This window comes from Dendrobates tinctorius, unplaced genomic scaffold, assembly GCF_039654945.1.
Source record: "Dendrobates tinctorius isolate UK_male_01 unplaced genomic scaffold, ASM3965494v1 ptg000184l, whole genome shotgun sequence".
In the NCBI taxonomy this organism is placed as follows: Eukaryota; Metazoa; Chordata; class Amphibia; order Anura; family Dendrobatidae; genus Dendrobates; species Dendrobates tinctorius.
This window is the reverse complement of record NW_027361851.1, coordinates 13,611,258-13,624,987: the sequence shown is the minus strand read 5'-3', so window position 1 is coordinate 13,624,987 and position 13,730 is coordinate 13,611,258. Positions and strand designations below refer to the sequence as shown.

At 42.3% G+C, this 13,730-nt stretch overlaps 1 protein-coding gene across 1 annotated transcript in view; it reads right to left on the bottom strand.

Annotated features, from left to right (window-relative positions):
• U2AF2 (U2 small nuclear RNA auxiliary factor 2) overlaps positions 1–13,730 on the bottom strand; it is a 129,060-nt gene that overhangs the window by 93,552 nt on the left and 21,778 nt on the right. Inside the window, exons 2-3 of the mRNA XM_073552114.1 lie at positions 8,206–8,341; positions 1,317–1,420 (exon numbers count right to left, since the gene is read on the bottom strand). Coding sequence (XP_073408215.1) covers positions 1,317–1,420; positions 8,206–8,341 — 240 coding nt within the window. The remainder of the gene's footprint in view (positions 1–1,316; positions 1,421–8,205; positions 8,342–13,730) is intronic.

Genomic DNA, 13,730 nt, shown 5'->3' with positions numbered 1-13,730 from the left:
CATGGTTTAATATCTTTACCTTTTGCAGATGCTGGAATTTCTATCCTCGTGAGGTCTGATCACATGCACCTCCATTAACTGCCATTTTGAGAACAGGAGTGCTGTGCATTCTGACAAACGCTCCACAAACAAGCAATGTTTCACAAACAAGAAAATACTGGTTCCCAAAATCATGTCCTCAACAATAAAAAAAAAAAAAAAAGTGTGTTTATTTAAAATAGCACCTGTCATAAGGATTTTATACCCCAAAATAAGGGAGTGTTTATAAATGATGAGCTGTCACGGCTGTTAAATATGTACTAGTGATGAGCGAGTGCTCGGGGGTTCTCGAAAATTATGTCTGAGTCCCCGTAGGTGCATGATTTGCGGCTGCTTGACAGCCTGAATACATGTGGGGATTCTTTAACAAACAGGCAATCCCCACATGTATTCAGGCTGTCTAAGCCACAAATCATGCAGCTACGGGGACTGAGACAATTTACGAACATGCCCAATATACTCGAAGAACACCCGAGCATGCTTGCTCGGAGTAACGAGCACCCTCGCTCATCACTAATATGTACCCTTCTTGCAGACATCAGTTTTGCAGTTTTAAAGACATCCATTGTTAAATTTTACGCCAATGAGTTGTAAGTGCAGTGCAGTGGGCCGGACACGTACAGCTTTTTTGCTTCCCAGCTTTTAACCCTCACACTGACAAGTCACTCACCATGAGTGACCTGTCAAACAGAGACAGGAGGAAGGCAATTTGTGGGGATAGGGAAAGAAGGAAAGGTTCTGCACATGCATTGGCCATCTACCACACTTGCAGCTCATTAAATGGAATGTCAGCAAATACTACACGCTTGCTGAAGCCAAACACCTGCTTGTTTTCCCTCCACCTCTCCCCTTCTCATGCTCTGTAAAGCCTGATCTGTCAATCTAAATAAGTGGGGGGGGGAAGTAGGCAAAGAAAACAAGTACGTGAAATGGTGCACTGACCGGTTTGGCCACGCCAGGATTGCACCAAGCGCCTGTACTTGGTTGAACAGTCATTTTGTGCTGACAGTTTAACTTTAACATAAAATTTCAACTATGGATTTCATTATATCGCAACACATTTCTCCAAAAGAAGGTAGGATTTTCTCAGCATGAAAGCTCCTTCATATACATGTCATTAGTTTGAGGTATAAAATCCTGATGACAGGTTCTCCAAGCACTGAAAAGTTAACTGCATACATATCACTGGTACAAATGCAATAGTTGTAAACATATTTTAGATTTTGAAATAAGACCATTTACACAGACTAACTTCTAATACTTCTAATTGAAATTACCTTGCATGGCTTTATACTGTATCGGGGTGATGTGCTCAAAGCCAGGAGGTGGAACATCCCAATATTTACGAATCTTCTTTTTCTTTTCATGCCTTGGAGACCGACTAAGAGAGAACACAATTTAGTTTTACAAAGTATTAAACGGAACCTGTCAGGTCCCCCGTACCACCAGCAGTTGTGTATGCATATGCAAACACACCAACAGTCCCTGTATTACATTACACACAAAAAGATTTTAGAAAAAGGTATTTCTAATGGCCATTTAGGATATGTAAATAAGGCTTTTGACTGGCCGACAGGGTGTTAGTGTCCCCAGACTAGAAGGCCCACTTAGGGAATCACAACCCTGTAGATGAGATACAAGCACCTTGCGTTATAGATACCCCACGCATGGGTGCGGCTTCTTCCCCTCATTTAGCCTCTGAAGTCGGGTATATGCGTGCGCCTCTCTGAAGCCAAGATGTGTACAATCGGCTTCAGAGAATCAATGATGTGAGGGTGAAGAAGCCGCGCCCATGCGCGAGTTATGTATAGCACTTGCAAGTTATGTTATTACACCCACAGGGGGCATACTAACATGCTAAGTGGGCCGATTAGTCTAGAGACACTATTGCTCCATTGAATAGTCAAAAGGTGATTGACAAGTCTCTCCCCTATGTACACACATGGAAGAGATCAACTGGACTGGTGTGGGGAGAAGTAGGCAGGGGCCTCACCAGACTAGTCCCATCTCTCTTTCTAGCTCCTGTTTCACTCTTTAAACTAGATATTTTCTCTGAAACACAAGAGCAAAAAATATATCTAACTGTTGTTGTGCAGACAGGTTCTGACATTCAGCCTCTTGTTTTGGCAGTATGAACCAAGTAACAGGTTAGCTCTAAGGAATCCGCCTACAACTTATGCCGAGAATGCCAGTTAGTACTTCACCCTGTCCTTGAGAAGCAGTTCCTCGCAGGCAGTTGGGAGTGGCTGTGCAGGTATTAACAGTAAGGCATTGTTAGGCTAGTTTCACATTTGCGTCTTTGTGCGCAAGTAGAAACGCATGCAAAAACGCATCCTGCGTTTGCGTTTATGTGCATTAGTTCTCTAGGTGTTAAATCTAGTGCATTATTTTGACGCATTCTGTGCGCAAGCGTATGCATGCGGTTTTTCCACACCTTTGTGTGGACCCAAAAATGCAACAGGTTGCGTCCAGCGCGTCTAGACCCGCACCTTGAAAAAACGCATGCGCACGAAAACTCAAGACGAATGCATCCAAACGCAATACCACGCGTACGCCATGTTAAACATAGGTACACATGACATATGCGCACGGATGCGCTGCGCACAAAAATGCTAATGTGAAACCAGCCTAACATGCCACATTAGGTTGCTGCTTTTTATGCAGGTTTTAAGATAGCTTTTCCTGGTACTTTAAAACGTACGTGATTTCAGAAATGTCATGCACACACACATTGCTCTTTTTTCCTGACTGAATAGGAAAACTGCTGCATTTTTGAAAACTTTAGCATGTAACTTCTCACCTGAGAATGGCAGTTTTGTCCCCAAGTTGAAGACCGTATCGTATTTTTCGGATAAGCACTTTTGGGAGGAAAATGGGGGTGCGTCCTATAATCCAACAGCAGCTTATCCAGGGGATGGAAGGTCAGCAGCGGTGTCATAGGAGGCTGGGTAGCTGATACAGGAAGCCGTGGCATGAATGGAGTGATCCTGCAGGCCTTGAGCACCCCTAAGATGTCGGCGCTGACCGGAGTCGTCCTTCACACCGATTACCCCAACGTAGGCTTCAGGAAAATGGTTGCCAGAGAAGGCACATGCGCAAATTGAGGTCTTGGGTGAGATCTGGTCAGGCCAGCACCAACATCTTAACACCGCCAAGGGCCCACAGCCTCACACCACCTAGAAGCACCCTCCTCCCAGCCCGGAGCCCAAAACATCACCCCACTCCCGCCAGACTCCTGGACCTTGACTCCTGCAAAATTGCTCCACCGCTAAGTTACTTTAAAGTGTTTAATAAAATGGTGGTGTATTTTATAGTTAGGCCGGGATCACACTTGCGAGGAGTACGGTCGAGTCTCGCATGGTAATACCCGGCACTGCTGTCAACACACGGGAGCAGATCGTGCGGCTCCATTTATTTCTATGCAGCCGCACGCTTCGCTCTGGAGTGCCGGCGCCAGAGCTTGGTTTTAACCTGCGAGACTCGGCCGTATCTCGCTGTGTGTGATCCCAGCCTTAAAAAAAAATGCTTTAGTACTTTCCTACCCAAAATTTAGAGTGAGTCTTATAATTAACTTGTAAATTTGCAGATAACGATTTCATTCAGAAGTATAAGCAAACATGTATCCTGCTTAAAGTTAACAATCATCAGGATTTGTTCAATAAACTACAGGCATTGTCAAGTTGGTGCCATTCCAATGATTAAAGGGAACCTGTCAGCAGGACTATGCATAGTACCCTACACAGTGTCAGGTCAGCGCTGTTATACTGATTACAATGATACCTTGGTTGATGAAATCCGTCTTGTGGTCGTTCTTTAATCTTTATTTTCAGTTTGTGGTTAATGAGATTCTCGTGCCCTAAGGCACGGCTGGTGTATGTGGTGCTCTCATTAGATATTCATAATGCAGACTGCTGACAGGTCATAGAATGGTAGAGTTGGAAGGGACCTCCTGGGCCATCTGGTCCAACCCCCTGCTCAAAGCAGGATTCGCTAAATCATTCCAGACAGATGTTTGTCCAGCCTCTGTTTGAAGACTTCTATTGAAGGAGAACTCACCACCTCTCATAGCAGCCTGTTCCACTCATTGACCACTCTAACTGTCAAAAAGTTTTTTCTAATATCTAATCTGTCTCTTCCCATTCTGTTTCATCCCATTGCTTCTAGTCTTTCCTTGTGCAAATGAGAATAAAGATGATCCTTCTACAATGTGACAGCCCTTGAGATATTTGTAGACGGCTATTAAGTCTCCTCTCAGTCTTCTCTTCTGCAAGCTAAACATTCCCAAATTCTGCAACCTTTCCTCATAAGAAAGGGTTTGCAGACCGGTCACCATTCTGGTCGCTCTTTTCTGAACTTGCTCCAGTTTGTTGATGTCTTTTTTAAAATGTGGCGCCCAAAACTGGACACAGGATTCCAGATGAGGTTTGACCAGAGAAGAGTAGAGGGCAATAATGACTTCACGTGATCTAGACTGTATGCTTCTGTTAATACATCCTAGAATTGCATTTGCCTTTTTTGTTGCTGCATCACACTGTTGACTCAGTCTGTGATGTATTAATATACCCAAGTCTTTCACATGTGTTGTTGCTTAGCCCTATTCCTCCCATTCTGTATATGCTTTTTTTTAATTTTTATTGCCCAGATGTAGTACTTTGCATTTTTCCCTTTTAAAAACCATTCTGTTAGTTGCTGCCCACTGCTCCAGTTTATTTATATCTTTTTGAATCCTCTCTCTCTCTTCTCTAGTATTAGCTATCCATTCAAGATTTGTGTCATCAGCAAATGTATTCAGTTTACCCTCAATTCCTTCATCTATCAATCGTTGATAAAAGATGTTGAACAATACAGGGCCCAGGACAGAGCCCTGTGGTACCCCACTTGAGAAATTCTTCCAACTGGATGTGCAGCCATTTATGACCACTCTTCGGTTCCGATCACTAAGCCAGTTATGAATCCACCTAACAGTTACCTTGTCCATTCCATACTTAGCCATTTTTTCAATAAGGATTGTGTGAGATACTTTGTCAAACGCTTTGTTGAAGTCAAGATATACTATATCTACAGCATTTCTATGATCCACCCAATCAGTGATTCTGTCATAGAAGGAAATTAAGTTAGTCTGACTTATTAGCTACAAACCCATGCTGACTCTGTTTAATGACTCTATCTAGGTACTTACATACATGTTGTTTAATAATTTGTTCAAAGATCTTTCCTGGTATAGAAGTCAGACTCACCGGCCTATAGTTGCATGGGTCCACCTTCTTCCCCTTTTTGAAGATAGGAACAACATTTGCTCTTCTCCAGTCTTCTGGCACTTCTCCTGTTCTCCAAGAATTTTCAAAGATTATGGAGAGGGGTTCAAAAATTTCTTCTGCTATCTCCTTAAGTACTCTGGGGTGTAATTCATCTGGACCTGGAGACTTGAATTCATTTAGGTTAGCTAAGTCTTTCCTCACTATCTTTCTGTTTATAGATATACTGGATTCTTCTATTCCCTTAATAGGACAGTGAAGAAAGTTGATGTTACATTTCTTTTCTGAGAGAAAACAGATGCAAAATAGGAATTTAAAAGTTCGGCCTTCTCAACATCCTGTCTTACCATGTCATAATTTTCATCCTGTAAAAGTCCTATAGCATCTTTGACTTTTGACATATCCCCAAATCCTTTATTATTGCTTTTGACGTCTCTTGCAAGTCTCAATTCATTGTCAGCTTTAGATAATCTGATTTGTGCCCTGCAAGTTCTGCAGACAGCATTATATTCTTCTTTAGATATGCCTCCATCTTTCCATTTTATAAACATCTTTCTTCCTTTTTAGCATGTGCTTAAGTTCTGTGTTCATCCATTCTGGTTTCCTTAAATGCTTCCTATTCCTCCCTCTTTTCGGAATTGTTAACAATTGTGCTTTGAGAATTTTTTTTCAAGATTTCCCATCCTTCCTGGACATTTTTGTCCTTAAGGATATCCAGCCATTGGATCCCTCCAAGTCTCTTTCTGAATCCCTTAAAATCTGCCTTTCTGAAATCTAACCTTGACGTCTGAGTCTTCACAGGTCTTCCTCCTCTAGTTATCTAAAATAGCATGGTCGCTACCTCCTAGGGTCCCAGCCACTTTTACCTCCTCAACCATTTCCTCCCTGTTTATAAGGATTAGATCCAAGGTAGCAGTTCCCCTTGTTTTCTCCCCTACCTTTTGGAAGATAAATTTGTCAGCAAGAGAGGATAAAAATTTCCTTGACATGTTAGTTTTGCCTGCGAGATTCCCAACAAATGTCAGGATAGTTGAAATCTCCCATGACAACTGTCATTTTTTGGAGAACTTGGCCATTTGATGCATAAAGAGTTCATCCATATCTTCAGCTTGCACAGGCGGCCTGTAGTAAATGCCTACAATGGTGTCCTTTCCATTGTTCTGTCCTTGTATTCTTACCCAAACAGTTTCCACAGAACTCCCAGTCTCTGAAGCTTCAATCTCTGTGCAGATATACGCGTTTCTAACATACAATGCGACACCTCCTCCTCATTTATCTTAGTTTGTGATTAGTTTCTCTTTTTCCAATATTTTTATTTACTTTTGTCTTTGTTCTTCCTTTCCACTTCTAATAGCAGATTTCTCAATAGCATTTGTCAGGTGTATGGCTTTTTCTGGCCTTTTGCTTCCCTTCCCACATTGTTCTAGTTTAAAGCTCTCCTGATGAGTGTAGCAAGACGACTTCCAAATACATGTTTTCCAATCATCGTAAGGTGCACCCCATCTCTAGCAAGTAGTCCATCGTATAGGTAATTCACTCAGTGATCCAGAAATCCAAATCCTTGCTGACGCCACCATCGATGTAGCCAGTTGATCACCTGCAGAATCTTATTCCACCTCCTTGTTCCCTGGCCATCCACTGGGAGGATGGAAGAGAAGACCACCTGCGCTCCCAGTTCTTTCACTTTCTTACCTAAGTTTTCAAAGTCACTGCAGATGGTTTCCAGGTCGTTTCTTGCGGTGTCATTTGTCTCCACATGTATTAGCAGGAATGGGTAGTCATCTGTAGATCTGAAGAGTCCTGATATCCTGTCAGACATATCTTTAATTTTTGCACATGGAAAACCGTACATTTCTCTTGAGGTTACATCCGGTCTGCAGATCGCGACCTCTGTTCCTCTCAACAGGGAATCCCCCATGACCACCACTCTCCATTTCTTCGTCACTACATTTTTCCTTTCTCCTTCCAGGATTCTGAAGGTGTACAAGGTTGCAATGTGTGTCACTGATCCCTCAAATAAAGCAGCACTCTGTAGCGCTATAGCATACCAACATGAAATATGAAAATTGAATTACATTACTGTACTAGAAATATGAAAAATTGAGAATGCTTAGCGCATAAATTGGCCATTCATAATGTCTGTTTGGATGTGACGGTCAGTCTTTTGATATTTGTATGCATTGGCCTTCTGACTGAGCAGTCTGCCCCTTAGCCTCAGGCGGTTTTTAATTGCAGCAAGATCCTACCGCTCCACAGAGATATAGACTTTAGTCTAAGAGTGGATTCACATAAGGTTCCCACAGAGATGTAGACTTCAGTCTAAGAGGATTGGCATTAGGTCCTGGCAACGAGAATCACCTTATGGCTGCCAGGTACACATGAATTGGCCAATTTATGCGCTATAGCGCTAAAGTGCTACTTTATTTATTTTGTTGTATATGAGATGGCTACTCCTAGTAAGCACCTGTTCAGATCCAATTTCTGCTTGGATGTAACGGATGTAACTTTTGAAGGTGCGCCGAACGCACCGTGCTGCATTTTGGCGTGCTCAGCGCACCTAAAAGTGCGCAGCGCACGCTAAAATCCTACTAGCGCACGGTCTGCGCACCCTATGCTAAAGATAGGGCGCGCAGATCGCATACAGCCATGTGCGATAGTAGGCGGCGATGACCGGATGGGGCGGGCAGGGAGCCGGCAGGGGGCGGGGCTTAGCAGCGCCGAGCGCTGCGTGGAAAATAAGCTAGTGTGAAACTAGCCTTAATCAGTGTAATGGTGCCATATCTGACAATGCCTGCAGTTTACTTAGAAAAATCCTGATGACAGGTTGGCTTTAAGTTTCAATGTGGATAAAAAGGCATGACTAATAACTAAAAGCATGATTAATATTTGCATTCTTAAAATATAGAACAACCTGCGTCTTCGTCTGTCTCTTGACCCACTGCGCTGTTCTCTAGCTCGTCTATCCCTGCTACGACTGCGTCGTTTTCGGTCTCGACTTCTAGAACGGCTATGACTACGCTTCCGATGGCGATTCTCTTTGTCCCGTTCTTGGTTTGTCAGGAAAGAAAAAAAAATACATACATTGTGGTAAGCAATTTTACATTTCATAATTAGTCAATATAACAGTAATAAAATTTACTCTAAACCTTTATTTTTTGTAACTAGTACAAGAGAAGATTAACACAAATGAGTTTGAGAAAAATGTCCCTTTTCAGACTTACCAGACTCCTATTCTCCACTTACTCAACTTGAATTCAGAGTAGACAGGTTATAAGCACACTGAGAAGTCAGATTACAGATGCTGCCTATAGAATTACCTAAAAGGGAGGTAGGAGCTGGAGGGAGGAGACAGAGGCACAGGCAAAAATATGGTAAAATGCCCAGATGAACTACCCATTAATAAAGAATTCACAAGTTGCCCCTTAACAACGCCATCAGCAAAAACACAACAATCACTTTAAAAGGGAATACATCAGCAGGTTTTTGTCATGTAATCTGACAGCAGCTTGAAGTAGGGACAAATGCCCCAAATCCAGCAATGTATCACTTTGTTAGTTATGATAGTCAGTTTTCTCTGTGTAATTTATCTTTAGTGCTTATTTAGGCTGCACACTCTTGCTGGCAGAACCTGTGGACTCCGGTCATGTGACACTAATGACATCACAGGTCCTGCTGCCCTTCAATGCTGCTGCTTACTTATGATTGCTCAATGTCACAAAGGCAGAAGTACAAGCCCGAGTGAAAAAGATCTAACACCCAGTTTGAATCAACTCATTAGATGCCAAACGTTTACTAATATCTCCGTAACGGAGGCAAAAAAAAACAAAAAAAAAAACAGCATGTTAGCATATTGTACTGATAATACTCTTTCCATAACATGGGGCGGAACGTAACTGTATGCCAAATAATATGGAGATGTTTGATAGAATATTGCAGAGCCTAGATCATGGGAATGCTACAGTGACTTTGGCACCACTGTATTACAATGTATACAGCAGTGACAGTCACTGCAATGGTCCCTGATCATCATGAATATTGGCCCTTACAATGGAGTCCACTGGATGCTTTCTAGTTATGTTGGTGTAGAATCACCTCCACTCTGTTATTGTCAGGGATATTATAGTGTCAGGACTTTTATAATCCCACGAATTCCTGATATCACAGGCTGGGAAGGGGTCATGAGTACCACCCGCGGTGATCTTTAGCCCCCTTTACATTTAGCAATGCACCAGCGATCCAGACCACGAAATGACCCATCAGGATCGCTGGTGCATCGCTAAATGGCCGCTAGTGAGCTGCCAAACAGGCAGATCTCACAGCAACGTAGCGACACAGTAGCGGTCGTTACTTACCTTTCGGACCCGGCAATAATGACGACCTCCCGTCTGCGTCCACACGTCACTCGTCGGCGCCAGCAGGAAGCAGCCGACGAGAAGTGGACGATCTCGCGCGATCGTCAACGGGGGAGCCAGTCGGAGGTAAGTATCACACACAGCGATATCGCTAGCAATATCGCTGCTGCGTCACTGCTATCGCTATGTGTAAAGCCCCCTTTTGGAGCGAACGGCTCTCTGCTGCCCCCTATTGTCCGGACAATTACACGACTGGCTGACGATCAACAGAAGGCTGAAGCCTGTTTGCACCACTAGGCTGGCTATCAAAAAATTAACGGTGAGCGTATGGCACATACGTCTCCAGATTCCAACACAAGGAATAAGTGTATACAAGTGTATGTCACCGCCAACTCTCCAATAACTCCAGACTACTCGCCGCCACCAAACTGTTTCGGTCGATTAGACACCATAAGGTAGCTTATGCCTTCAAGGAATAGTTTGCAGAACAGAACTATAAAATTTTATATTTGATCCAAACGGAGACAGTGTTTACGAAAAATATACAAAATGATTTTACAAGGGGGATAACAGTTACAGAAAATAAAATGATTAACAGGAAAACTTACTACACCGATCGCAGAGACGATTCTGCTTACCTGACGGCTTTGATTTGGCCATCAATAAATGGAGTCCATGCATACAGGATATGTAGCTCTCTGCACAAACTAATTGGGATTGATCTTTTATCCGACCCCGAGTCTCACCCACACAACCCCCTGTGATGACCTCACATGGGCCCAATTGTGGGCTGGTCTCAATATGTCATGATTTTAGGAAATCCCAATTAATGCAATAACTCCTCATAGTGTGATCACAGAAGTTTGAGACTGATGTCATCTTTTGTGCTGGGATTTTATCTACGCTTAGATACTGAACATGTCATAGCTGCTGGCTGTTATATGGCTCCAATGGATTTGGGGGTCTTTTGGTGGGGGTTATAATTATGAGAAACCGTGTGTATTTTTGCCCAGTTATCCCAGTGCTGAAAATGTATGTCTCATTAATATCGGATGTATAGAAACACTCTACATTTTCTCCCACAGACAAACTGTCTGCTGGTTTACTGTAACTGCAGTGACCATAGCCATTTCCAAAGGGTGTCAGATCTTCTTTTGATCCACTTAAAATCTAGTAAGGCTTTTCCTGTCTCTCTCTCTCTGTGGAGAACACACATCTTCAGTCACCTGGGCATGAAGAGGAATCCGTACATTTTAATTAAGCTACTTAACATCTCTATGCATTGCCATTTTACATAAAGGCAGTTAGAGTGCTAGCTCCTGTCTCTTCATGACAAAATGGTAAAGAAAAAATAAAAATAAATAAAATAATAGATATTGAAAGTTATGTACGCCTCCTTGGCTAAAAAATGCTCCTCAAAATACTAAGAGGAGTATTACTACCATTCTGCAACAAAAGAAAAAGCATAGAATGCGACCTCTGTGTGAATGTTAACTCTGGTTTAGGCACATTGTTGGGCTCAAAAGGAAGAGGGGTATTTGGAAGTTCAGATTTTTCTGGGTTGGTTTTTAGACAACATGTCGCTGTTGCAGAGTCTTTGAGCTACCAGTAAAGCCTGGGTTCAAACAGGCACATTTCACTGTCCATATGTGGACCACAATGATTCAATTGACGGGTGTCAAAACCCAAACTTACAACATATGTGTATTACAGTATGAGGCTATAAGCTTGTGTTTGGAGACCCACAGTCAGGGCATTATGGTCAGTATGCAAACCGTGAAACACACTCATCAAAACTCAGCCCAACATGAAACCCACACTTTTTCCACCAACAGATGCTGGACCTCAGTGAGGGCTTATATGTGGGAGGAGTTGTAGTGTTTCTTGGTATCATTTTTGGGTAAATAAAAGGTTTTGATTTTTTTTTTTTTTTTTTTTTATAGGCACCTCTGCCACAGAATTAAAATGCAGGTCACAAAATGTTTATTTTTACGCTGTTCACTGTACTCAAAAAAGTAAGACAGATTTATATTGTGCGTTTATGATATTCTTGCAGACTAAAACCTTTATTTTCCAAACCTTTTTTGCATCACCATATTCTGAGCTGTATGCTCTTTACTTTTCTGGTGACAGCCATGTGAGGACATGTTTTTTTTTGCTGGACAAGAAGAGGTTTTCAGTAAGATCACTCTTTTTATATACAGCTTTACGATCACTTTTTGTTCTATTTTGTTTTATTGTGAACGTGACATTGTTTTGCTTTTTTTTATTTTTTTCTCCATACAGGATAAATGTTTTTTTGCTCTATATGCAGCCACGCCAGATCTTTGTTTATTGTTTTAACATAAAAAAATCAGCCTTTCAGGGACATTTTTCCCAAATATTTGAGGGTATTTTGTTTTATTAAAAAGGTCTAAATTTTACTGATTTTTCTTTTTGTCCCACTATGGAGCTGGAATATTTTTCACTTTGATTGCTTGGCAGATATACATACAAATCGTGTGTCTGTTAACCACTGCCATGAGCCACATCTAAAAGGCCATCCAAGCTGGAAGACACCAGTTACCATGGACCACATGATCCCAGTGTAACAATGACGTTAGAAGGCCCCTCTGTTAACTTCTCTACATGCTGCTATTGAAAGAGGCTTGTAAGGAGTTCCTTCTTGTAGCAGCATGTTTGTAGAGAGGCACACATTGCTTGCCTGTAGATGCCAATCTCCTCTGACATCACTGAAGAGTGGAGCCAGCAGTGCTGGATAATCTGTGGTCCATCTGTCACACAAACCAATCAATCACAGTGATTGCAAGGCAGGACCAAAGCAGATTGTTTTCCTACACTAGAGACCATTGTATTAACTCATTAGATACAGGGCCATTTTTTTAAAAATCTGACATGTCACTTAGGGCCCCGTCACACATAGCAATCTCGCTAGCGAGATCGCTGCTGAGTCACAAGTTTTATGACACAACAGCGATCTCACCAGCGAGATCGTTGTGTGTGACAGCGATCAGCGACCGACCCCCCTGCCGGTATCGCTGATGGCTGTAGGAAACCACTGGACATTTCTTTTGTCGCTGGTCTCCCGCTGGCCAGCACGCATAGCTGCGTGTGACAGGCGGGAGACCAGTGATTTGCTGGTAACTAACTTACACATCGGGTATCTAAGGAACGCACGTCCCTTGGATACCCAATGAGTACGTTAGTTACCAGCTCCCTGCATCAGCGCGCTGGTAACTAACGAACACAGCGACGCCGCGCGCTCGGCGTCGCTGTGCTGATCGCTGGTGACGCTGTCTGTGTGACAGCTCACCAGCGATCACAAAGCGACTCACCAGCGATCCTGACACATTGATATTGTTGTCAGGATCGCTGGTGAGTCGCTATGTGTGACTCCAGCTTTAATGTAGTAATAACTCTGGAATGCTTCAACATATCCCATTTATTTTGAGATCGATTTTTCGTGACAGTAATTTTTCTTAACGGTAAATTTAGGTCGATATTTTAATAAGTGTATACAAAACTTATCAGACATTTGACAAAAATGTTAACAAATTGCAGTTTCCGAATTTTGAATGATTATCCCTTTAATCCAGATAGCCATACCACACAAAAACATTAATAAATGACATCTTCCTCATGTCTGCCTTATGTCAGCACCATTTGTAAAATGTTGTTTTATTTTGTTAGCATTTTTAGAAGGCTTAAAATTGTAGCAGTAATTTTTTATTTTTGCCAAGGAAATTTACGAAACGTATTTTTTAATGGACCTGTTCAGTTTTGAAGTGACTTTGGGGGTCCTATATATATTGGAAACACCCCAAAAGTGACATTTTAAAATCCACACCCCCTCAACATATTGAAAATTGGTTTCGGGTACTTCATTTACCCTTCAGGTGCTTTTTTTTTTTTTTTGAGGAATCAATGCAAAAAGGCATGACAGGCAGGGCTGTGGAGTCGGAGTCGTGGAGTCGGTGCTCATTTTGGTGGAGTCGGAGTCGGTATAAAATGGACCGACTCCTAAAATATATAATAAATTGGGTACAGTAATTCAATGCAGGATGTGCTGAATATTTTTTCATAG